Source organism: Tachysurus fulvidraco, chromosome 19 (genome assembly GCF_022655615.1).
Source record: "Tachysurus fulvidraco isolate hzauxx_2018 chromosome 19, HZAU_PFXX_2.0, whole genome shotgun sequence".
Classification (NCBI taxonomy): domain Eukaryota; kingdom Metazoa; phylum Chordata; class Actinopteri; order Siluriformes; family Bagridae; genus Tachysurus; species Tachysurus fulvidraco.
Window position 1 is genome coordinate 2,308,309 of NC_062536.1, and position 27,500 is coordinate 2,335,808.

The 27,500-nt window shown below is 44.1% G+C and overlaps 1 protein-coding gene across 12 annotated transcripts in view; it reads right to left on the reverse strand.

Annotated features, from left to right (window-relative positions):
* plekha5 (pleckstrin homology domain containing, family A member 5) overlaps nt 1-27,500 on the reverse strand; it is a 60,313-nt gene that overhangs the window by 11,825 nt on the left and 20,988 nt on the right. For 6 of the 12 annotated variants that reach the window (XM_027179160.2, XM_047803847.1, XM_047803854.1 and 3 more), the window contains exons 4-12: nt 8,093-8,176; nt 4,515-4,635; nt 4,269-4,373; nt 4,057-4,129; nt 3,764-3,864; nt 3,549-3,664; nt 1,090-2,013; nt 129-579; nt 1-9 (exon numbers count right to left, since the gene is read on the reverse strand). The exon at nt 1-9 is cut by the window's left edge and continues 63 nt beyond it. In XM_027179160.2, the coding sequence (XP_027034961.2) occupies nt 1-9; nt 129-579; nt 1,090-2,013; nt 3,549-3,664; nt 3,764-3,864; nt 4,057-4,129; nt 4,269-4,373; nt 4,515-4,635; nt 8,093-8,176 (1,984 nt within the window). Of the gene's footprint in view, nt 10-128; nt 580-1,089; nt 2,014-3,548; nt 3,665-3,763; nt 3,865-4,056; nt 4,130-4,268; nt 4,374-4,514; nt 4,636-8,092; nt 8,177-8,452; nt 8,828-16,723; nt 16,919-19,080; nt 19,104-27,500 lie in introns of those variants that run through there. The other 6 variants (XM_047803850.1, XM_047803856.1, XM_047803855.1 and 3 more) reach the window with 4 other exon arrangements.

The window sequence follows — 27,500 nt, forward strand, 5'->3', positions numbered from 1 at the left end:
GTATGCATACTGACAGAGCAGAGCAGGAGACGAAAGAGCAGGAACCCAGTAAGGAAAAGAAAACGGTGCTGGATATTAAGCCATTATGTAACTACAGTCGTGTGGATGACAGTAAGATGTGTGCCTACCTTAGCCAGGTGTGCTCGGTGGCGCCGGTCAATGCTGACATCACCACGGAACACGGGTGAGGAAACTTCAGAGCACGTGCTAGGATTGTAGGGCCGGTTGGGGGAGACGGACTGGTACAAAGCTAAGGAGCCGTGCGAGGGGGATGACGGGATGGACTCAGCAATGTGGCTCAGAGTCTTTGGGCTGGGCAGTGTGCTGTAGCCCATCCGGCTGTAGGCCTGCCTCTGCTGCCACTCGTACAGCTGCCACAACGTGTCATCTCTCATAGAGCGTCTCTTCTCTGCTGCCATGGGCTGCAGTGCACAATCGTACATGGAACCTGCCACACTACAGATACTGTCCGGCCGCAGCATGTTACGCGGAAGTGTGCGGTAGCCCTCAGGATAGCGGGGCACCACCTGTGTCCGATGGCTAGGCATGTTCCTGGGCAGAGTCTGGTATGAAGTGATGCTAAAACAAAGATAAAATATCAGCATCAGGTAACAAGAGAAGGCTTCCTGAATAAAACTCTCTAAAGGAGACATTCCCTGTTAGACAGAGCTTACACACTAACATGACCTACGGCCACAGTGAGCACTGATAAGAGGGAAGATCCCCATCGGTGTTTATAAGCTGAAGACTACTGCAGAAGGTGAAGGGTGCGAGTAGGCTGGCTTCACGTCTCAGAGGAAGCCACAGGCAGCAGCTTTATGATAGGGGACAGCTTAATGGTGGGTGGTGATTAACAACGACTACATTAGAGAGAAAACCCAAGGCATATCCATGGCCACATACATGCTGCCTTTAGCTAAAGGAAATTAATTAATTTAAGTGTAAGAGATTAATTTAATGTTAAAGTAATACATCTGTGTGAAGCCAACATAAACATTTCTGTAAGTAAAATCTGTGATTTTTTTTATTTTATTTTGCTACATAGTTTTTGGAGCTGGAATGAAAGTAGAAGGGAATCAGAGGTCGTACCTCTTAGTGTCATCGTCTTGGACCCTGGTGCGATGTGTCCTAAAATACTGCTCCAGCTGAATGGAATTAGACCTGCTCAAGCTCCTCTCTGGCTCTAACGGCTGCTGAGGCTGTACTGTTGTCCTTTGTGGAATGGTGTTACTCATTTCTTCGGGGCTCTGCTCTTCTCCGGAGCCGTTAACTTGTGCGGTTTTATACGGAGCCGAGCTTAGTCTGCTCTGCTGCCATGAGGAAGACACGGCTGGGGTGATGGTGACCGCCTGCACGGGCTGCTGCTTAACACTGTCGGCTTTGGCGAGTGGTTGCTCCACGTTCCCATCCTTCTGCAAGCTGTACCTCTCTTCTTCTCCTCGCTGAAGCCTGGACCTCTCTGCATCCTTCTGTGCGGGTCGTCCTCCATCTTTCTGGAGATATTTGTGAGTGTCTTTGTGCACGCCGTGTGTCTCGCTGTCCTTGGGAAGCGCATGCTTGTCGCCGTCTTTGTGTTGCATGTACCTTTGCATTTCTTTCTGCAGCAGGTTGATTTCTTCATCTCTCTGGTGGTCATGTCGTTTAGCCTCCTTCTGCAGAGTAGAGGCGTACTTCTCTCCATCCTTCTGTATACCAAATGTCTCTGTGTCTTTTTGCAGCACGTACCTGCACCCGCCCTTCTGAAGCGGATACTTTTGTCCGTCTTTCTCTAAAGCGTACTTTTCACCTTGTTTCTGAATGTGGTACTTCTGGGGGTCTTTTTGAACGCCACACCTTTCTTTCTCTCGGTGGATGCTGGGCTGTTTCTCCAGATGTTTCTGCTTCTTGTCCTCCAGCTGAACACTCTCACGGTTCCTCTCATTATTTTGGATCTCCGGCTGTGTCAGAACCCAGTGATTTAACATGTTGTTCATCTCCAGTGGGCTGCATGGGTCTGCCTTTAGGTTTTCCAGTCTGACACAGAGCAAGAATTAAACATTAGATCATATTACATTGTATGGAATTAATCACAGAGGCAATTTTGTCCAGGGTGCAAAAGCTGTCTGTAGAATGCAGACTGCACTAACATTATTAACAGCGTTCCATTATGTCCTGTCATGGACGTGGATGTTGTCAGAACTATGGCCATTCTACCCACTGTTACTCCAGGAAATTGGTCTGATGCGTAGGCACAATAATTGTGCCCAAGGTGTGATTTGTCCCTGCTTTCCCACATTTCTGCTGGGGTGTTAATTAACACACTGGCACTTCATAGCTGATAAACGATTCGTCTGCTATACTGTTTCCCTCGAAGGTATTTTCACGGTTCACTCGGTGTTTTGCCTTTAAAGCCCATCCAAGGGCACTGGGATTAGCTGTGTACCGGGGGTGAAACAGCCACTATGATTTCTGGCACTTAATTACACCACACAGTCATTACACCACACAGTCATTACACCACACAGTCATTACACCATACAGTCATTACACCACACAGTCATTACACCAGACAGTCATTACACCAGACAGTCATTACACCACACAGTCATTACACCATACAGTCATTACACCACACAGTCATTACACCACACAGTCATTACACCATACAGTCATTACACCACACAGTCATTACACAACACAGTCATTACACCATACAGTCATTACACCACACAGTCATTACACCAGACAGTCATTACACCACACAGTCATTACACCATACAGTCATTACACCACACAGTCATTACACCACACAGTCATTACACCATACAGTCATTACACCACACAGTCATTACACCACACAGTCATTACACCATACAGTCATTACACCACACAGTCATTACACCATACAGTCATTACACCATACAGTCATTACACCACACAGTCATTACACCACACAGTCATTACACCACACAGTCATTACACCACACAGTCATTACACCATACAGTCATTACACCACACAGTCATTACACCACACAGTCATTACACCACACAGTCATTACACCACACAGTCATTACACCACACAGTCATTACACCACACAGTCATTACACCATACAGTCATTACACCACACAGTCATTACACCATACAGTCATTACCTGGACCAAATAAAAACTAAAAGCTCTTTGCACGGACTGCAATAACAAGTACAAGAACGTTGTGAGCAAAAAGCAGCATTTTGTAGTGAAAGCTGTAGCCTCCATTAGCTCAGTAAAAATCATTAGGAAGCTCTTTGGGGAACACGAGTTCCTGTCAATATCAATTCCCAAATACATTCAGGCAGACACAGAAATTGGCCAATTACGTTCTACTGTCTACAGTGAACCATGTAACCCCTTCGCTGATGGAGCCGGACCTCGCACACGGCTCTGACAACTCGGTTTGGCCTGATCTTGGACTTTTAGAATGGATTTTGCACAGAAGGTTCACAGTGTGCCGCAGTATAATGACCTTATTCTAACGACTTTGTCTTTAAGTGTCACAGCCAGTTTCCTGGTGCTCATCTTTTTACCTTTTGATGGGCTCGGTGTGGACCAGCGCGGCGTCGGTCATCACTTTCATCCACGACTCCATTTCTTTGGCTGTGTCAGTGCAAAAGTAGTACGTCCGCATGTTCGGGTGTGTGGCCTGCTCCGGGTGAAGAAACAAAAAGACATAAAATGACATTCAAATGTGAACATTTAATGTTTGTGAGGGTAGAAAAAAATATGAGCAACCGATACGGACCTTGAAGGCATATTTCTTGCTTACGTGGTCATCTACAGATAACAGGGAGATGTGAAAGCTGGGTAAAAGGATGCTCCCGAGGATCCCTTCTTCTTTTTCATCTAGGGAGAGAAAACACTGTATCAGGACATTGTAGGAGTTCTCATGGCTGTAAGAGCTGGGAGATCAGCCCATCTTTCTGATGCCTGCCGTACGACTGGTCTGAGATGCTTGTCTGGTGTCAGACAGATGGATGGATAGATAGACAGATAGACAAACAGATAGATAGATAGATAGATAGATAGAAACCTCACCTTTATAGTAGAAGAGGCACATGTCAGACAACACAAACCACCTCTTCTTCCACATCTTCATTCCTGTGCTGTCCTGTAGGAGCACAAGGTCATGCCATGTGGCTACTGAGCTACGTAAATCCAGTCATGTCTTATGTTCATGTCTTAGCTGTTACTGGGTAGGTAAGTTCACCGTAAGCTAAAGCACTCGTGAGGTAAAGTGTCAGCTCTACCTGTTTATAAAGCCAGCTGCGTTTGACTACTGGAGCGTTTGGGTTTCTCTTGATGGAGTGGGACCGCTTGCCAAAATTGTGAACTTTTTTAGATGACCTTGATTGCTGAAAACAAAACGGAGAGGTTGCACATCATCCATATCAACAAGTGATGAGATGTGTGAGAGAGAGAGAGAGAGAGAGAGAGAGAGAGAGAGAGAGAGAGAGAGAGAGAGAGAGACAGAGAGACAGAGAGACAGAACACACTCTGGTTGTTGGACTGCTTGGGTGTGTCATGTAGTCTGAGCCTCCTGTGTAGTTAGATGCCTCACTCATGATGCTTGTGGGTCTTTCCTTCTTCTCACTGGCTGGTGTTTTAGTTGCTGGCCTGAGGACAAAAGAGCAAAGACAGAATTGATAAAATTGCAAAAAAAATACAGACCTGCAGAAGGCCTTTATTACACATTATTATGATGGGGGACTGAGTGTAGAATGAGAAAAGAATATATTGTTAACACAGTTTAGTGAACAGCTTCCCGTCATGCTGCTGCTCTCACTGCTGGACCTACAACCCATCTGTGTGTCAGTGACCACATGCGAGTGCTGCAGGAGGACACGTACTGTACGCGCTGCCTCTGTCTTAGCAATACAGCATTCTGGTGCTCAGGTTCCCGATGTTTCCATTAGTGTACCGCTGTACCAGACTCGTACATCACAAGGGACCTGAAACCTGATCAAAATGATTGGGAGAACAGCGCCAAAGGCAATAAGTGGGCAATTTGTCAGGTCCGTGCCCTGAGAATGAAATACTGGGCCAGTGCTACATGGGAGTAGCACAATGCTACAAAAAGTGAACAACACACAGACACGTCCATGTTCGTACTTCTGTTAGAAAAAGTTATAGATTCAAACAAGGGAATACAATCTAACTGCATAAAAGTTAGAACTCGTTTAATGGGAAGAAGAACTTTGTGTGAGCAGCCGTGTTGATTTGACATCACTTGCTGAACTCTAGGGCTGAGGAGAGCTCGTCTAATACGGAGCAATGCATAGGTCATTCAGAGACATGGCCATAACCACTCCAGCTGTATGCTCAGGGTCACCGTCGTGTTGAAAGGTCACCTGTCGGCCCAGTCGGAGTTTTGTGTTCTCTGGAGGAGGTTTCAACAATGTTCCTGCACATGGCTGCGTTCTTCTGTCCCTGCTGTTGAGAAACACCACCTTAGCATGAGGCTTCCACCACCATGCTTCACCATAGGGGTAATAATAGACATGTGATGTTATTCACCAGACAGAGTGCCCGATGTTCTGCCCAAAAAGGGTAGTTTTCATCACCACATTCGTCCTGTTTCAGAGTCCTTTATGCCTTTTACACACACACACACACACACACACACACACACACACACACACACACACACACACACACACACACACACCACAGTGGCCATGTTTAACGGTTATAAAAACCTGTATAGATCCAGTCTATCCTATTAAATAGTCCGGATGTAAAATGCTATTGATTCTACACAAACCTTTCACTTTAGTACAACAGTGTCACTGAACCGTCTCCTCTCCTGTGAAAGGTGACACGACCAAATGACACTGTTCTGATTCTCTCACACATCCTCTAGCAAAGTGAGAACAATGAGAAGTAATCTCATTTACACGTCTGCTGCACTGAGTGGTGCAGCTCCGTTTGGACCAGAGGTAGAGGAACTGGTTGTAAATGAGGACACACACAACACGTGTCCACCGTAGTGTTCTGGCAGGCCGTTGGCTGCTACTTGTGATGTAACGATATTCATTTAGTCATAAACAATGATCTTTTGTCTATTAATCAATTGCCACCTTGATTTATTTCATCATTTTATCTCAAACCGCAAACCTAATCTGATTGTTTCGCCCTAATAATTTCAGCACCCGAGTCATTCTTACTGCCCATTTCTGTAACCACGGCAACACCCGTCAATACCTAATACGTATAATATTAATAAATACATCTCATCATGTGATTCGTCATGTCTCCTTTTACCCAATCGACATGTTATTGGTGTTTGTGTGGAACACTTACAGACCTGGTGAGAAATCAGCAGACACACTGAGAAGAATAACAGCTTTATGTGCTTGAGAGTCATCTGTGAAGTTTATTTAGTGAATGTGCCCTCCAGGTGTTCGTCTCATGATCAGGATGTGACACCAGTTTTAGACAAACAGACACTGAGACCTATCACCAGCTACACAAACTGTAGCACAGCGTATAGAGACGATGTAAACTGAGCTCCAGCCTAAAGGTTGTTTTGTCAGCTGTGCTCATCTACATCGACAATACTGGACCTCTAAGACCTGCTAAATATTATGGGGAGATGACCGCATAAAAAGCTCTTATATTTGTACTGCCAATACAACGCATTTAAGTATATACATGTATTTATATTATTCAGATATATTTCCATAGATTTGATATAGTTTATACTTGTTATTTATCTACATCCTTTCGGTTTTATTCTTATCCTTAATTCCATTCCTTTTTATGCTTGAATACCGGACAGACACTGCAGCTCGTACTCTGTGTATGTGACAACTAAAATTTGATTTGATTTGATATATGAATTAATGAATTGGGTGGGTGGGGGTGCATGGAAGCCTTTACTATCACCACATATACATTACAGCACAGCGGGATTCTTTACTTTGGATATCCCAACTGAGGAGGTTGGGGTCAGCTATGATACAGTGCTCCTGGAGCCGGCAGGGTTAAGGGCCTTGGGAGTGCTGGGGCTAGAACCCTGATCCTCCGATCAATGCCTGCATCTTATATGGGCTATTAACTCAACACTAAAACAGAGAGATTCAAACACTCTGAAATCCTTTCCAATATACTGTTATGCACAACAACATTTTAAGGGCCGGTGATTAAAAAATAAAGCTCGCACATGTGACCAATGAGAGCCTAATGAGTGAAAAGAGACAGCATGAGTGTTTCTTGTCCCAAACCCAATGCTACTAAATATATCCTGATCAAACGGTCGCTTACTTTATGCATAGCAGAGAGGATTTGCATGGCACATATCTCAGGGGCTTTTTACACCTGGTCACTTCCTGCGTTTTCTGTGATCCGATGGTAAAAAGACCAGGTCTGAATGGTACAAACCCCTTCAGGAGGTGGTCTGGGACACGTTTCAGCTGAAACTGGACAGGTGTAAATGAATGGGGTTGTTCGAGCCACATACGTCAGCGCTATACTCCTCCCAAACGGAACTACGTCACTCGCAGGTGATCTTTCACCCAGGCGTCTCATCGGGGCTTAAAACGCGCTGCTGCTGCCGGCGAAAACGCAGCAAACAGTAAACGCTGTTTTTTGTAGCATAAACATCATAACCAGTTTTTACGTCTACTTTTTGATCGAGTTCTGAAAACCGCGCACACCAAAGTGTGTTCTGTTACAATTACCCCGGAAATGAGGTCAAATATATTAGCATTTTAAGCGGGAGTAGAAAGATCGGATCGATATCCGATTCGCTGAGACGCGTTTATGTGGCCTGATGTAAACGGGACAGTTTTAACAAATCAGATAGATATCGGATCAGAGACAACACACGAAGTGACCGGGTGTAAAAAGACCCTCAGATTCTGGTTGTGGCAATTCAGCTTTACCCATGAACCCTTACTCTATGTGTCTAAATCAGACAGGTTTGGGTTTGTGCAAGCTCAGTAAAATTCTGGTATTAAACTCACTTCACTACATGCACCCCAGTCAATATCCTGTACAGAAATGAGAGAATTCTAGCCATCCGATAACTGAACGAGAGAAAGAAAGAGATACAGAGAGAGCAAACACTTACTGTTCGTTGACGACAAAGATGCAGTTGTCTTGTGATGGTGCACCAGAGACCGGATGTTTGCAGGTCACTTTCCGCTCATTGTGACTGTGGGAGGGTGAGAGAGAGAGAGAGAGAGAGAGAGAGAGAGAGAGAGAGAGAGAGAGAGCAAGAGCGAGAGAGAGAGAGAGAGCGAGAGAGAGAGCGAGAGAGCGAGAGAGAGAGCAAGAGCGAGAGAGAGAGAGCAAGAGCGAGAGAGAGAGAGAGAGAGAGAGAGAGAGCGAGAGGGGGGGGGTAAGAGAAGAAAAAAATAAAATAAAATGTAGAGTATAATAATAAATGTGCTAACAATAAAATGTGCTCTGCATCTCACAGTCGACTCACCATCCATTTGTTTAGAGCCAATGTTGGTAAGGTGTTGATGTCTTATAATCAATGGTCATTCAAAATATATTAGTTGGTGAATTTTGGTGACTCTTATTGAGAGCATGTTCAAAAGGTTTACATCTGGCCAGTTTGAAGGCCACAGCATATAATTTACATGACTTTTATACTCATCAAACCCTTCAGTGATTCCTCATAGCTTACAGATAGGGAGGTGTCTTCATGGGAGTAAACACTCTGTGTTTCAGCACAGGGTAAACACAATGAGTCACAATAAAATTGTAATGATATATTTCTCCAAGGTGGATGGCTACACAAAGGAGTTACATGAGAGGTAACGGTCTGTGTTAAGCTAAAATACACCAACAACAACAAAAAAGAACATGATTGTATAAGACTTGCCAGTCTTTACACATTTTGCTGTGAATCACACTTCACTGTTGAGCATTGCCCCATTTAGATCATGTTTGCCATGAGATTGCTGTTCATACCATAAGGTATACACAGATACCCTAAAGTGGGCTGATGGTGATACCACACAGATACCCTAAAGTGGGCTGATGGTGATACCACACAGATACCCTAAAGTGGGCTGATGGTGATACCACACAGATACCCTAAAGTGGGCTGATGGTAATACCACACAGATACCCTAAAGTGGGCTGATGGTGATACCACACAGATACCCTAAAGTGGGCTGATGGTGATACCACACAGATACCCTAAAGTGGGCTGATGGTGATACCACACAGATGTCTCTTGTGTGCATTAGGTTATTATTTGCCGTTCTAGCCCACAGTTGTGGAAGAGTTCACAGCCCAGTGTGTTGTATCTATAGAAAGCTCAGTAGAGCATGAGGGAAGGCAGCTGCTGGAGTAGCGAGATCTTCATGGACCAGCTGCCGCTGACATTCAAGGTGACCTGACAGTTCTCCAGGCTGGAGGCTGACGGTCACAACACATCCTGCCCTGAAAGCTGAGATGAACCGGCAACATTTAGAGTTACCATGGTTTCCGGTGATGGGCCTGACTCTGACAAGTGAACTGTAAAAGGCATCGTTTTGTGTTCCAGCCTACAGAACATCCTGTGCCAAGACAAATTGTGCAGTAGTTCAACTGAAGTATGCAAATAGAAAGTGTCAGGAGCCTCAGAGTCACAGTGGAACATTTTGGACACAGTTGGTTTTTATTTCCTAATGTAATTATGGTTATTTAAGCACAAAACAACTGCGGCTTAGTCTTCTGGCTTCTATTATTTAACAGCTTTAAATGCAGACAGGGTATTTAGATTTCCCCTGACCTTTGAGAGAAGAACAACAGAGGTCACCTCTGGGGGGGGGGGGGGTCCAGCTCTAAACCATCAAGCTGTGAATTTGCTTATATACGACAAGCTGAGTAAAAAGTACAGGGTTGTCCCCTGTGGCTGGAGACAAGGCATCGGCCACGAACTTCTCCGTTAAGAGGTTAAAAGTGAACATGTTTAGCTGAACTGTGCAGTAAATGATACTGTATGCCTTTGACTAAGAGAACGAGATAACATCAGCAAAACATCTGGTAATGGGTATGGCCTCACGCTCTTCCTCCTCCCCCTCCTCCTCCTCAGTATTTATTCTGCTATTGTGTAATGTCACAATTACACAACCTGCTCTACACATTGTGGAGTTCTGTAATCCTCCCCATTATACACATGCCAGAACACAACAAGCCCTTAAAAAGCCAGAGAGAATGAGAGCAAGAGTGTTTGTTTGAGAGAGAGAGAGACTGAAAGAGAGAGAGAGAGAGAGAGAGAGAGAGAGAGAGAGAGATGGAGGCAGGCCTGAGAGCTTCTAATGATGTATAGAATGTGGACGATGCTGCAGCAGTGAATCACACACTCCTGACGTTCTGAATGCCACTGCTAGCTGACAAGAGTTATCCAGTCGTCTTCAGTGTATACAAGCAAACTAACTCACAAATAGTTTAGAAAGGTGGATGCAAAAGTCTGGAAATCCCCCACCCCCATGCATCAGCCTGTATACTCTGAGCTGTCCAGCTGTTGTTGTACATACCTGCGATACACCATTGCACTAACCATGCAGTGTTACGGTAAGAAGTGATGCACATTTCTGTTGCATTCTTTATATAGAACTTTATATCTAGGTCTATATGTTCAGAAATATGCTCTGCTGCCCTAGTGCAGATCTGAACGTGTCCACAAGATGGCACAACACGCTGAGCAGAATCTGTCCGGAATGTAACAGGAAGTTTGAGTCCTGAAGTGAAAACAAGGCATTAATAGAACTGCAACCATAGACAAATCTTAAGGAAGGTGGGTTTGCTTGCATCCCTGAACCACAACAATGGGTTTGCTGTATATGAATGTTCAAGCTTGATGGATCGCTAAAGTCCTGAAAATGTAAAAGAATCAGGGCGCGAATGCACAACACAACGAAGCCCCGAGATGGACAGGCTCCAAAGGGTAAAGACCTCATCAGGTCGCATTCCTGTCAGCCATGAACAGTATGTGCAGTGGCCGGTAGGGTCATGGCAGATGGTCAGAGTTTGGTGATGATTCTATAGATTCTGGCTGCTTTGTGTCAGTGGGAAGGCTGGTGGTGGTGGTGGTGGTGGTGGTGGTGGTATATTAGTGTGTTAACAGACTACATGTTCCACATTTCAAGCATGCCATGTCTACAGCTATGTAAATGTGTGTAGGAGTCACTTGGCCTACTTGTACAGGTGACTCCCATGCCACAGCTCTTGGATGTCCAGTTTCAGTTTGAGTGGGACATGCATCCTTCTTCTTCTCTTCTCCACCCACACAGAGCAGCCCTCTCATACCTCTCAGAGAGCATACGGCATGATTCACACTCTTCCAGCCTGCCATGTTTTTCATGCAGTCCTGATACTGTACTCAGCATGATGCAGGGAACTGAATTTTTCTGGTGTTACAATCTTTATGGCAGTTGCATACGTGAGGAAACGAACACCCAGGCCTTAGTCTTTGTTTATCTCCAAAAAGAAAAGGACGAAGATGGTCAGCATGCTTGCAGAGTGTGTGCTATATATTTTAATACATTTCTTGTGTCTTTTAGGTATTTTCATTCCAGGGCCAGTATTTCTCTAGGTAGAGCAGTCAGTCCTCGTTAGCCTGAGTTTCAGAGCTGACATATTACACATGAACTCCGGTCTGCCATGACACAGGACCACCGCTCTGTGGTTGGCTCAAAAGAAGGGGAAGTTGCTTTTTTATTTTTTTTTCGAATAAAATGAATACTGCCCACTCGTTACACTTCCATAATGGTCAGAGAGAGCGGGTGGCCACAGTCCAGAAGCCAATCACCACCTCTTTGCTTCTAGAGAAATTCAGAAGCTCAAGAGACCTGAAGGTTGAACTTTTCTATAAAACCGAGTGGTTACATGAAGTCTGCAACATGGCATCAGCATGGGTTGGATTGCGAAACCCACTTACATAAACACAGAGTTATAATACACAAGATTCAAGGTAGCTTCAGGATGGAAAGGAGACACTCTGGAGATCTAACCATGTAGGCGTGTGAGATTAGATTAGATGTTAGATTTCAGATCTTACATAAGACTTTATGATGATAGCTGAAAGGTGCAGGAATGTGTCTGTAGGAGTCAGTTCACATCGCTGTCACACACAATCTATAGTAATCAGTACACATATATCTCTCCCCAATCGTACAGAGTGTACCAACACCAGCAGGAAGTCTGAGAAGACCTTCTATTCGGAGCACCATCAAATCTGCTAATCATCTGAGCTCTGCTTGATAAATGTTTTTGTATCCATTCCAATTCCCTGCCCCTAACAGGGAGATACTGGTAAACTGTGGTCTATTAACATCATTAACCAGGACCATCCTACACACAGGTCACTACTCCTGTTAGATAGGAGACAGAAAAGTAGCATTAAGGTACTGAAACATCACCATATCCTGCTTTAGATACGTTATACACCACTGCAGGATGAACGATGGAAGACTTCCCTTTCAGCGCTAAAAAGAAAACATCAGATGACATCTTGTGTAAAAGTTTGATTAGATGTGAATTAAGACTCCTGTTTAAATTATTAACTGTTCTCTTCCATAAGTTATGCCTTTAAAAGCCCCGGATGCACACACACCGTTTCTGACAGGATTGGAGCTAATCCTAATCCTCAATATTCCTGCTAACTTTGCAAATGAGGCTCCAAAACCTTTTCTTTAATCTGGTGTTAATCCACGAATGTAAAACTCTGCCCTGAGACACAAAACCTGCCTTGTGCTCTCTCTTAAACTGTAGTTTTAGAGTAAATGTATTCATTTATGTAGATTTATTTTCATGAACCTTAAATATAAGCATTGCAAACGTTATCACACAAACCCCAGAGGACACAAGGCCATGTGTGCCACGAAATGAATAAAGGACCAAATTAGAACCGCTCCTAATGCTAATACGCACTATTACACTATTACTACTGCTTCTAAATACAGTCTAACTACAGCACCACCTTTACTGTAACTACATCACTACTAGTAATGTACCACTTCAACGATCATAAATAGTACTGTATTACCACCACCACCACCACTTCTCCTACTGTATAACTTCACTACAACTACTACTGTACTACAACTACAACTACTCCCACAAACATTCTAACTACTGCCACCACCATTACTACAGTATCACCATAATACTACCACCACCAGAGCTACAACAACTGAAACTACGACTACAACTATTTACTTCCACTATTCTGTTATTCCTAACATACTAATTCTACTACTACACTATCAATGATACAACTACTACAACCACCATCACTATTACAACTAATACCACCACCACCACCACCACCACTACTACTACTAGTATCACCATCACTAATACAACTAGTATCAACATCACTACTACTACCAACACCACTACAACTAATACCTCCATCACTACTACAACTAGTACCACCATCACTACTACCAACACCACTACAACTAATACCTCCACCACTAATACAACTAGTACCAACATCACTACTACTACCACCAACACTCTACAACTAATACCTCCATCACTAATACTAGTACCGCCATCACTATTTCTACAACTAGTACCAATCACTATTACAACTAATACCTCCATCACTACTACAACTAATACCTCCATCACTACTACAACTAATACCTCCATCACTACTACAACTAATACCTCCATCACTACTACAACTAATACCTCCATCACTACTACAACTAGTACCACCATCACTACTACAACTAGTACCACCATCACTACTACCAACACCACTACAACTAATACCTCCATCACTACTACAACTAGTAACACCATCACTACTACTACCAACACCCTACAACTAATACCTCCATCACTAATACTAGTACCGCCATTACTATTTCTACAACTAGTACCACAATCACTATTACAACTAATACCTCCATCACTACTACAACTAATATCTCCATCACTACTACAACTAGTACCACCATCACTACTACCAACACCACTACAACTAGTACCACCATCACTACTACCAACACCACTACAACTAGTACCACCATCACTACTACCAACACCACTACAACTAGTACCACCATCACAAGTACCACTAGCACCACTCCTACATTCCTCCTACTGTACACTACATTACATCCTGCACTTTAAGTCATGTTTCATCTGAAGCATTAGGTTCTTTATGAGAAAAGAGAACACACATGTTTGTCACTTAATAGCCAGCTTTGCTTCCCTCCTCCTCCTCCTCCTCCTCCTCCATCTCGGTCTGCCCAAAAAAAGCCAGATCATTGTCCTGTGAGCAAATCCCACACTTTGGAAGCCAGTTTAATAGATAAGGGCAATAAATATGTTTCTAACATTGAGCTATTAACTGAAATGAAGAGCGTTCCTTTCTTTTTCCTAACAGACTCTTTTATCAGACCCAAAGTGAGACACACAAACACCGAGCTGTAGCTGATACACCACACTACAGGCCATGTACACGACGTAGTATCATTGTAAACTCACAGTGAAGACAGGGAGCGTCTCACACACTAAACCACTGATATTCCTGTGCTGGGGAGTTTTTATCCTCACAGCTTCCTCATGAAGTACTCGAGTGTAAATACAGCAGAACAAAGCAAAGGGAGCTCAGAGACGTTACTGTACTCCTTCCTTTACTGTACACGTCTGATGATCTGATCAGTAATGAGCTGAGGGAACGAGACTCCTGCTGGACTCCATCTTGCACTATGGCCCTGTGGACCTCCACGCTAACACACTCGAATCTCCAACTACTGCACAGAACGGAGCAGAGAGAGGAAAGGTGGAGGAAAGGAAGTCTTTCTGTTCATCTGCTTCTCTAAACTGTCACTAATCTAAATAAAGGCAGGTCCAGGTTTGTTTCAGCTCGCAGTGTGTGTGTGTGTGTTTGTGTGTGTGTGTGTGTGTGCTCCATGAAAAATCAGGAAGACATTCATCACATCAAATAACCATTGAAAAACAACAACAACAAAAAAAAGGTGAAAGCTCGGGGCCAGTTTGACGTTGGCCACCATCCAAGCCGAGGTAAACAACCAGCACAACAGGCTTCAGATCTAAATGAAATGTGCAGGGTGTTTCTGAGCGCTTCCTTCAGGCTCATATCACAGGTCTGTGAAGGATATGAGGCTCAGCCCACGAGCTGCAGGTGGCTTAGCATTCATTCATCATAAAGTGACAGCCACTGGCACACTTTTAGTTCAGTTCCCTCTCCTGTGTTCAAATCTGGAGACCCCAATGAGGAGAGACTTCTCAGCGGTCTAATTCTGTCTGTCTGGATATAAACAGCAGATAAAGCTCGCGCCCTGACCCACATGGAGCCGTCTATACGGTGTTCTCCTTCCATAAGGTCCATAGGCGTCCGTATAGCTGTGGCTCTGAGCGTGCTCAGATGTGACAGACACTTATGTAACTCTGTACATCAACACTTCCCCGGCTGCTGTGTGTCGAGTCGTGCAGCTCCATGTAGCTCAGCTCCATGCTCACATCGCTTAAGCCTCCTGTTTAACTCCACAAGGTTTTCTTATGTATTACGCTGAATTTCTTCCTGGTTTCCACACAGACCTCATTATGGAGTAAATGGTTGAGATGGTAATTAAGTGCTGCTCTCTGAGCCAAACCACAGATAATCAGGGCAGAATCGATAGCACACGAGCCAAGCAGCCCTGCACAAGCCATTAACTTGCATCAGAATACAACAATCATGCTAGTCAGCTAAGCACTGTGTAACTAAAACAGATCTGATTGGTCCAGCCTGCTGTGGTGTGGGTATTAACTCATACAGTCATTGTGCAACATGTATACAGATGTGTGTGTGTGCGTGTGTGTTTCTGACATGCTTTTCTGCTCAGTGTGGCTGTACAGAGTTCTGAGTGTTAGATAGCTGAACATTTACTCAACAGATCTTCACTAAGCACTAAGGGCTGGGACGGAGCTAAGGGTTACATAACAGCCTCCTGGGCTTATAGACTGTGTGTGTGTGTGTGTGTGTGTGTGTGTGTGTGTGTGTGTGTGTGTGTGTGTGTGTGTGTGTGTGTGTGTGTGTGTGTGTTGTCCTACATATATCTTCCTGTAGGGGCTCATCACAAGGTGTGTGTGTGTGTGTGTGTGTGTGTGTGTGTGTGTGTGTGTGTGTGTGTGTGTTTCTATGAGCTGAGTTTATGACACAAGCTTCACACGACACTGTAGGTTACGTCACATGTGAGGTCAGGAGTGTAAGTGTATCTGCACAACCTAATGTACACACGAGGAGTATAAAGAGATACAATCCACATTCCCAGCTTATATTATTCACATCTAACCTTTAGTACATGTAGGATTTTGCTGCGTCCTTCAGCAATCATCATCATCATCATCATTATCCTCAGCATCATCAATACACAAACGCCTAGCATTAATAAAGCTCCCTTCATACATCCAGTCTGAGAGCTCCATCAAACCAGAAGCAACGAGAGGAAAAAAGGAGCATTCTGTTTCCTTCTATCTGTGTGATTGTGTCTGTCTGTGTGTCTGTGTGTCTGTCTGTGTGTGTCTGTCTGTGTGTGTGTGTGTGTGTGAGCACGTGAATGTGCGCATCAAAATTAGCTCGCTCTCTATTCACTCGGAGCACAAACACCACAAGCATCTGGCAGACTATCTCCAGCAAACACAATGAGAGACGGAGAGAGGGAGAGAATGAGAGAGAGATAGAGATAGAGAGAGAGAGAGAGAGAGAGAGAGAGAGGGAGAGAGAGAGACTCACAGATCGAAGACGGAACAGAAATGCCGCCGCTGCTTCCAGAGCTTCTCCAAGCTGCACCTCGCATGCGTCTCTGTGGTGTGAGGCTCCAACTGAGCATGCCCAGAACACTACACACAGGTTTATACACACAGCTACCCCACTGAGGTTACACACGCCGATACATCGTTCGCCACTGGCACACAGGTTACTGCCCACACACACACACACACCCACACACACACACCACCATACCCCAGTGAGTATCAAATGCTTTGCCTTCAGATCACAATGACTCATAATGTGTTATTCTGCTAGCGTCAGTTACACTGTGTGTGTGTGTGTGTGTGTGTGTGTGTGTGTGTGTGTGTGTGTGTGTGTGTGTGTGTGTGCGTGTGTGTGTGTTTAAATGGTCATCGACACAGCCTTTGTGAAACTAACTAGGTCGTTGGATTCAGCAGAAGAAACAGACAGGAGAGAGATGGACAGAAAGACTAGATCACATCATCACTCGTTTTTTTCTCTCTGTTTTAAATAAAAATATAATTATTATTATTAGCTTGTTTGATGTGAAAATCTTGTCCAGTTCATTTTTCACTCGTTCGTTAATAACAATGTTAAATGGAGCTCTACGTGCTTTGTAATAAAATTAATAAAATAACGATCAAATATTTAAAGATATATATATATATATATATATATATATATATATATATATATATAATATATATATATATATATATATATATATAAAGTATACATATAATAAAATAAGAAGTCATAAGCAGATAACTCCTCACATTTATGATGGGGGAGTGATTAGTAACCTCCTGGGTGAACACCGCCCCCTTCTATCAGGAAACTGAACACAACTACTTCTGTCCCCACATCAGTTTCCACAGGAGGACAGACAGGCGTATGAAAGGAAGAAGAGATGAACTCACTGTGAACTATGTAATAGTCTTGTTCCTGGGGAGGTGTGTATGAGTGGAGGAGGAGGAAGGGACACACATTCAGTACATATTTACTACTGTGTGACTCTCTGGCCTTCAGTAAGCAGCATAGCTTCAGCTACAGTCCTCATATTTATCTCCCCCTTATGGGGATGATCCAGAATCTGTGTCTCATCTAACATTAACCCCTTTCACTTTAACCTCATATCTACTGGTCTGCTGAGAGGAGCAATGAGAGGGGAGACTGGTAGAGACTGTTGGGGGGGGGGGTGAGAGAGAGAGAGAGAGAGAGAGAGAGAGAGAGAGAGAGAGAGAGAGAGAGAGAGAGAGAGAGAGAGATGAACCACAACCATCAATGCCATCTCTACACTACCTCTGTCTAGTTGCCATGGCTACCATCTGTCTCTAATGCACACACACACGCACACACACGCGCACACACACGCGCACACACGCACATGCACACACACACACGCCTTTGGCAAAAGGGCAGCACACTGTGACAAAGGAACATGCGCCCCTAGTGCCTCACTGTTCTCAGTGACAAAAGTACCACAGAGCAATAACACGAGGCGGGTCAGGGTCCTGGCACCGAAAGGGTCGAGTCCTGAGGCTGAAAGAGTCGACTCCTAAAGCAAGAGAGTCGAGTCCTGAGGCTGAAAGAGTCGACTCCTAAAGTAAGAGAGTCGAGTCCTGAGGCTGAAAGAGTCGACTCCTAAACAGAGTTGAGTCCTGAGGCTGAAAGAGTCGACTCTTAAAGCAAGAGAGTCGAGTCCTGAGGCTGAAAGAGTCGACTCCTAAAGTAAGAGAGTCGAGTCCTGAGGCTGAAAGAGTCGACTCCTAAAGTAAGAGAGTCGAGTCCTGAGGCTGAAAGAGTCGACTCCTAAACAGAGTTGAGTCCTGAGGCTGAAAGAGTCGACTCCTAAAGTAAGAGAGTCGAGTCCTGAGGCTGAAAGAGTCGACTCCTAAACAGAGTCGAGTCCTGAGGCTGAAAGTGTGTTAGTTGACAAAGTGACGTTACAGAACTGGTTGTTAGACTGAAACGGTCATTACTGAGCTGTGCTCATCTCAACATCACACCTACAAGTGCCTGTGACTGAAACGATAGGGAGGAGGTAACACAGATCACTGTGGTGAGTGTATGGAGCTATGGAGCTACATCACAGTTAGCTACAACCACATGTTACAGATCATACGTTGAGGTAAGTGTTACAGCAGCCTACATAAAGTGTTACAGCAGCCTACATAAAGTGTTACAGCAGCCTACATAAAGTGTTACAGCAGCCTACATAAAGTGTTACAGCAGCCTACATAAAGTGTTACAGCAGCCTACATAAAGTGTTACAGCAGCCTACATAAAGTGTTACAGCAGCCTACATAAAGTGTTACAGCAGCCTACACAGAGAATGAGGGAAAGGAAGAGCTTACCTGTTCAGGTGTGCAGGACATCACACAGGACATGAAAGAGAAAGAAGTGATCTAGTTAGTCCTGGTGATTATTACAGTCACAATCAACATGATGGCAGTTTGTGTGAACAAACTGACAGCCTTTCAGCCGGATCGGCAGACGAGCTACTTCAGCTAACAGCTAACTCCTAGCAGCCTTTGTCCTTCATTCAAAATGACGACTGTAGGACAGCAAAGGATGCGACTGTGTGTGTGTGGTGTGTGAAGGGGGTTAAAGTGACACTCCACAGGAATCCTTCTGCCTTTGCTCAAACCAAAAGCTCAGCCTAATGAAAATAAATCTGGAATCTTCTACACAGCTGCACCACACATTCTGTAGAAAGTTAACTTCCACCAAAGGGATATTTTTGAGAGGATCTCATCATCTCAGAGCAGTGAGAACAGCGTGCTGGATGACTCGGGGGCTCGGGAACAGGAACACACTCAATAATGGCTCCTTTTAATGATCACTTTTAACACACACATCAGATGAAGGAATATCTGCTTCTAAAGGAGGTGTTTGGAGATGCAGATGAAGGAGAAGTGAGTGATTCCAAGCTGCTCTCATTTTCCTGTGTCCCTGATATGAAGATGAATAAGGAGCTGGTTCCCCCTGCTGGACTCCTGCAGCCATCGCACACAAACACTGTACTGGAGCACCATGAGATTAAATGTTTAAATAATAATAATAATAATACTAAAAGATTACAGTTCTGACATCACAGCATCATCATCAGTGCACACGATGCCAGTTACATTGCTACGATGCACCGTTTGGCCCGAGTCCAGATGTAGGCTATAATTAGCGGGTGGTGTCGGGGTGGAGCAGGAAATGCTAATCACATCTGAAATCAGCGTGTGGTCCTGGGGTCATAGACGTCCACAGCACAGAAGTGCTGAGCTTTAAATCGTGACATTAAAGTAACACTTTCAGCAACACGTGGCTTCAAGGCCACAATTAGCATAGCGTGTCTTTCTCCTTCATGCTGTAGAGGTTTGTCATCACCTGTGAGGTCGTTTTCTGTCAGAAAAAAAAATTAAACAAAAAAGACTTATAGAAGAGTAAAGGCATATAGAAAACTGTGGAGGTTTATACAAGGCCTCCTTTATCTGTCTTCCTCGATCCTTTAGGGCACATTTACTCACTCAGAGATGCTATTGTGGCACGCTTAAGATGATGAACAAACACGATACGAATTATCAAGTGAATCGTTCAGACAAGCAGATCGTGATTGCCTGGTGGTGAAGGTATGAACTGGAGGGAGGGACCGACTGTCTTAACGCCCCCATGTCCCCATGTCCCCACCTACGCATGTCTCACGGTTCCTGCTGTATGTAGCTAGGATTAGCGTTATTAGCAAGATTTACAGTCGCAGCACATTTCAATTACACTACACATTAGCATGAACAGACTGGAAGGCCTGGGAGAAAAGTGTGTGTGGGCTGATTTTTACAGCCCCTGAGGAGGGAAGAACGTCGGCATGAATAACAGAGAGCAAGACACTTCAACCTTAGCATCAGAAATCACGTTTTGTTCTTATTTATTAATGCCAAGATAACCGAAACAGTGAGCAGAGTTTCAGCATCCCGCTGGGCTCCGAACCCCGAGGACTGGCGTGTTATGATGCAATCCACCCAATCACCACTCAAACATTCTCACTTTTCCCCAGTTCTAATAAAACAAAGTGGATGCCCAGAGTATACAGTAATATCATCATAGTCAGAGGGTTAAACTTTGTGCACTAAACTTATATTTGTCTTACACTGAGTAATGTCTGTAGAACAGCGTGTTGGATGGCTACAACACCACTCCACACTTGTTTAGACAGGTCTCAAGGTGACGCTGGCAAATCTGTCATGTGTCAAAAATCTGTTACATCTTCTCAGGTCACGGTCCTGAAGATGTCTGACGGATGGAATAGAATCGATGTCTATTTTATGTCAGTACACACAGTCATCGCTGAGATACACTAACGCTTACTTCATTACTTCCATGTGACTATTGGACAAAATTTGTTGTTGGAGTAGCAGAAAAATTTTTTTTTGGTTTTCTATATACGTTTTTGACAAAATCCAAAATGGCAGAAAGTCTCATTTGACAGAAATTTATATCATATAGAACAGTGGTCCCCCGGGCCGTGGACCGGTACCGCCCAAGGAACATTAAATTATTCCCATTTTATTTACTGTGGTGTATTTCTCTCGGGTTTGTGCGGCTTTCCATGGACGAGAGGTTAACCGGGAGCTGAGAGACGTCACCTAAAGCCGCACCGATACCGCGCATGTGCGAAATATCATGATATCTGGCCGGGTTTAGGTGACGTCTGGAGCTGAGCGGCTGCGAGCGGCAGTGGTGTTGTAGCTTTGGTGGAGAGAGAAGGTGTGTATCGCTCTTCTCTCTGTTCACCGGTACTTTGTCATGTTTAACAGTGCTTGGTGTACGTGTATATTGTGTTTGCTCAAATTTAACCCACAAATTAGCAAAAATGTTTTACATCCCTATTTCCGACATGCTATCTGTGTGAAGGGGGGTTTTCTGCAGTGATAGCAACCGAAACAAAACAACGGAATAAACAGGACATAAGCGACACACTTCGGGTGTCATTGTCTCCTGTTACCCCAGATGGAACCGTCTCGTTGTAAAGAAACAAGCTCAGGGTTCTCATTGAGTTAGCATTGTAGTGAGTTAAATACAATTAAAGTAAAATTATTAATTTTACTTTAATTGTATAGCCACCCCCCACCCCCAGCGGGCCGCGGTAAAATTATCAAACATTGACCGGTCCGCGGCGAAAAATAGGTTGGGGACCAGTGATATAGAAGTTAATGTCATTACTTCTCAATTCTGGGGGGACAGTATTACTAAATTAGCCCCAAATGAGACCCAGTGGTGGTGCTACAGTGTTGGAAGGACAAAATGTGGTCAGAATGTTACATAGACTCTTCACAAGCAGTGTACCAAATTCTCCTAACTTTTAACCATGGCTCTCAGACAGACGGGTGCCTACGGACTACTGGTGCTTGGGTTAACTAATTGTGTCTCGTTCATCTTTGCTCATGTTCCACATCTAACCTTCAAAACAGTATCTGCACAACACAAAAGCTACACATCAAGTACAATATATGTAAAGCAAAATGGCCACAAGTTCTCACGCAACATCAGCCGCGCCTTTCCCTGCTGGACTACAATGGATCAGTGTATCGCTTGGTGACATTCAGGGTTCTCTCACTGGTCAACAACATAAACGAGGTGAGGGATACCGGTCATATACACAACAGGAACAATACCTACACAATACAATAGGGATACCGGTCATATACACAACAGGAACAATACCTACACAATACAATAGGGATACCGGTCATATACACAACAGGAACAATACCTACACAATACAATAGGGATACCGGTCATATACACAACAGGAACAATACCTACACAATACAACAGGGATACCGGTCATATACACAACAGGAACAATACCTACACAATACAACAGGGATACCGGTCATATACACAACAGGAACAATACCTACACAATACAACAGGGATACCGGTCATATACACAACAGGAACAATACCTACACAACACAATAGGGATACCGGTCATATACACAACAGGAACAATACCTACACAATACAACAGGGATACCGGTCATATACACAACAGGAACAATACCTACACAACACAATAGGGATACCGGTCATATACACAACAGGAACAATACCTACACAATACAACAGGGATACCGGTCATATACACAACAGGAACAATACCTACACAATACAATAGGGATACCGGTCATATACACAACAGGAACAATACAATAGGGATACCGGTCATATACACAACAGGAACAATACAATAGGGATACCGGTCATATACACAACAGGAACAATACCTACACAATACAACAGGGATACCGGTCATATACACAACAGGAACAATACAATATGGATACAGGTCATATACACAACAGGAACAATACAATAGGGATACCGGTCATATACACAACAGGAACAATACCTACACAATACAACAGGGATACCGGTCATATACACAACAGGAACAATACAATAGGGATACCGGTCATATACACAACAGGACCAACACAACAGGGATACCGGTCACATACACAACAGGAACAATACCTACACAATACAAGGTGAGGTCACAATGCCTTGTGTAGTCTCACACAGGAGAGTCTCTGTGTCTCTCTTCATCTCTCTCATTCGCTTTAAACACCACAGTCTTGTATGCGTACGTGTGGGTGTGGCCTATTACACATTACACGACACATAAAAGATATTTGTGTGTGTGTGTGTGTGTGTGTGTGTGTGTGTGTGTGTGTGTGTGTGTGTGTGTGTATTGTAGTACCTCTGGTTAAAGTTTTATTTAAAATTTAACATCACTCTCAACTTGACTGAACTCTAAGGTGGAAATTTGGATAACAAATGTCTGCATGTTCACTTATCTACATGATAGACAGTGCTGCTGTGTGTGTGTGTGTGTGTGTGTGTGTGTGTGTGTGTGTGTGTGTGTGGCTGAAGTGTGCGGTGATGCTGAACTCAAAGTTGACCATCCTGGGTTCCTTAGTAAGAATAATTTCTTGGCAATAATAAGTTGGCTCTCATGTGTTAGCTTTTGGCACTGAGCTAGTTTCTTCAGAACAGAACAGAAACAAGGCCGAGAGAGAGAGAGAGAGAGAGAGAGAGAGAGAGAGAGAGAGAGAGAGAGAGAGAGAGCACACACCACGATGCCAAATATATCTAAACAATGTTAAATGATTAGGGTTATTATGTTCCTCACAGGCAGTTTAATAGCCGTATTCTAGAACATCCTGCATGTTTTTGGTGTTTCACTGTAGAGTGGCACGTTACACCACAGCTGTAGTGGCACTGTAGAGTGGCACGTTACACCACAGCTGTAGTGGCACTGTAGAGTGGCACGTTACACCACAGCTGTAGTGGCACTGTAGAGTGGCACGTTACACCACAGCTGGCACACTAACAGTTAATGTCCTGAACACCTTCATGCTAAATCTATTTCAAAACTAATGTCATGCAATCTGTTGGTCATTACCTAAAATCTCCCTCAACCTCCTGGCAGAGGCAATCAGGCCCTGTCCTTTACAGACTGCTTAACATTTCACTCGCTTGCTTGTAGCTGTGAAGTTTAATATCGAATCTGACCGTCTGAAGCTTTTAGGAAGGAGGAGCCCCAGAGGTGTGGTGTCAAGCATTCCCTACTCCATCACTCATCAGGCCTGAGGACTCATTGTGTCAACAACATCATCCACATGTCCACACCATGTTCTGACTCTAGTTCTTCTGGTCTAAAGGGTCATATGGGTTCTTGTTCCTCTGCCACAGAGCATTTCGTCCTTAGTTAAGGTTCTGACTAGAACCCCGTCAGACAGCTGGGACTGTTGACCACCCAAAGCAGCGTACTGATGGACACTGTGCTAGTTACGATACCCAGCAGCAGTAAAACCTCTTAAGCTTCCCCCAAATCTACAGTCAGACATCTCCAAAGACTTCTCACACACATCCCCCACACCACCAGGGTTAGATGAAGCTTTTATTATGGGATGTCTTCCTGGAAAGTTTTCTCAGGCCATAGAACATTATAGCAAATGGTTTGAAGCTCATGTGGTAGACAAGCAAAGATCTAGCGGTGGTTATCATCTCCCACAGAGATCATCTCCCACACACACTCTAACACCAGATCTCAAGCTTCCATCATGCTGGTGTGGGTTCTTTTCTTACTTCCGGTGCAGTTTTGGAGGGATTTGGGGCAGCCCAGTCATTTCTGTACAAATGAAGCACCATTCCAAGTTTTGCCCCTGAGGAGAGAACGGCTCTTGGTGTGGTTCACCGGTCTCTGTAACCCTGATGGTCGTGTAGAACAACTTCTCCTTTCAGAGATGGGATCTGGCACAAACTCCAGCCAGGAGGAACCTAATCCAATTAAACCACGTTATCAAGTACATTAGGCAAATTAAAGCTCATGGACACACAATAAACTCCAAAAGCTTCTAGTCTGGGACACAAACGCTGACAAAAAGCCCAGATTCCTCTTTACCCCAGGGTGATGCAGCTCACACAGCAGGAGCTGGACAACACCATCGCACTACTGCCCCCTGGTGTCATGGAGAACACACACAGAGAGACAGAAACAGGGACGTTTGTGCCCCATCTCTGTCCCTCAGACAGCTGCTGAAGATGAGATGAAGATGAAGGAAGTCTCCAGCTCATATCAGAGAACTCTGCAGTGGTGCTGCTGCAGGACTGCAGTTTAAAATGCTGCTACATATTTAAATCATTTCCTTTTCACACTCGAGTGTTCACACTCACCGCCGGTTCAGACACCCAGATAATATTCTTCTGAGAGTCACAGATGAAGGTCTCATCTTCCAGAAGCTCTCAGGTGTCTACATTACAACTCTTTCTTGCCCTCTTTGACACACATGACACACACATGATACACACACACACATGACACACACACAAGATACACACACACACATGACACACACACGATACACACACACGATACACACCCACACACACACGTTACACACACATGAAACACACACACCTGACAGACAGAAACACAAACACAAGATACACACACACACGGACACAGACATCTAATACACACATCTGACACACAAACACAAAGACAGACACCTGATACACACACGACAAACAGAAACACAGACACCACACACACACTTATACATGACACACACTCTGTGACAAACATGCCTACATATTGTTGTGGATCTAGAACATTCCACAGCGGGTTCTCACTTTGGAGTAGATGTGAGAACTTTGAAGAGCTCCTGAAAGGCCATTACTGGTCATGTGGGGGTCATTTGGAGAGCACATATGGCTGTGTTTAAGAACCTAGCTTCAGAAGCACAGCTGTTATAAGACGAGCAGTGGAAATGCACCAGTTCTATCAGTCAGGTTCCTCCTGAGGAACACCTGCATGTAAGACACTGTTCAGAAGAACACACAGCCTGGAGCTGAAGGCATCAGGTTCTTTCATCTCCATACAAGCTCCTACTGAGCAGAGCATCATCATGACAGAGCTGATCATTACTGGTCATTACAGGGCATTAGGGTCAGTGCATAAGCTTCAGGCTTGGAGTGTGAAGAACACTGCTCCTGCTGAGAAGCACTGTGATGGTGGCTGCATCCTGCTGTGGGATTGTGTGCTGCTGGAAATCTTCAAGTAGAAGAATTTTTAATAACATTTTCTTGCAAGACCTGTGGATTAAGATTCAAGCTGGGGCCTGATGATCACCTGATCATCTCACCTGATCATCTCTCCTAATGATGTCACCTGATCATCTCACCTGACCATCTCACCTGATCATCTCTCCTAATGATGTCACCTGATCATCTCTCCTAATGATCTCACCTGATCATCTCTCCTAATGATGTCACCTGATCATCTCTCCTAATGATGTCACCTGATCATCTCACCTGATGATCTCACCTGATCATCTTACCTGATGATCTCACCTGATGATCTCACCTGATCATCTCACCTGATCATCTCACCTGATCATCTCACCTGATCATCTCACCTGATCATCTCACCTGATGATCTCCTAAATGATGTGTAGCGTTTTGTACCAGTCATTTTAGATTTCATGTCCCAGGCACCCTAAATTTCTACATCTACTCCTCAATTAACCGATGAGCAACCCAGTTTTACACCCACACCTGGCTCCAGAATGTCTGGAGCTCCACAAAGACCAGATAACCCCATGCGGCTCATTGGGGCCTGCAAACAGAACTCTCTCACACACACACACACACACACACACACACACACACACACACACACACACACACACACACACACACACACAACGAGACATTTCCGTTTACTAATAAAACCCAAGATAAGGTACTCTAAGGTTCTCATTCTTATAACCCCTTTTGTAATGTGTTCTTTTTTAAGGCTTGCCTGACTTAAAATTATTTGCTCCTTAATCTCCTGACAAGGGTGTATTTTATTCATGTGTCAGAAAACAACATTGTATTTTAAAATCAGTTATACTCTAATTACTGATCATGGCATGTTAATGTATACCTGCTCTAATGCCGTATGCCCCTTTAAGGTCTGCTGTCAGAATGTATACGAAGCTATCGTTTTCTTTTTACTTCCCTAATGAAAGTGCATCTTGTTTATGTTTCATTTTTGTTTCTTTGCCTTTATAAGAACACAATAGCGTATTAACATCAGTTACCCTTCGATTACGGATCTATGTATGTAATGTACCGCTGCCTTCATACCGTCATTACCCTTCATGTTTAGTATCCAAATGACCACAAAATTATCGGTTACTCATTTTTCAAGCACTGGTGTATTTTATTTGAG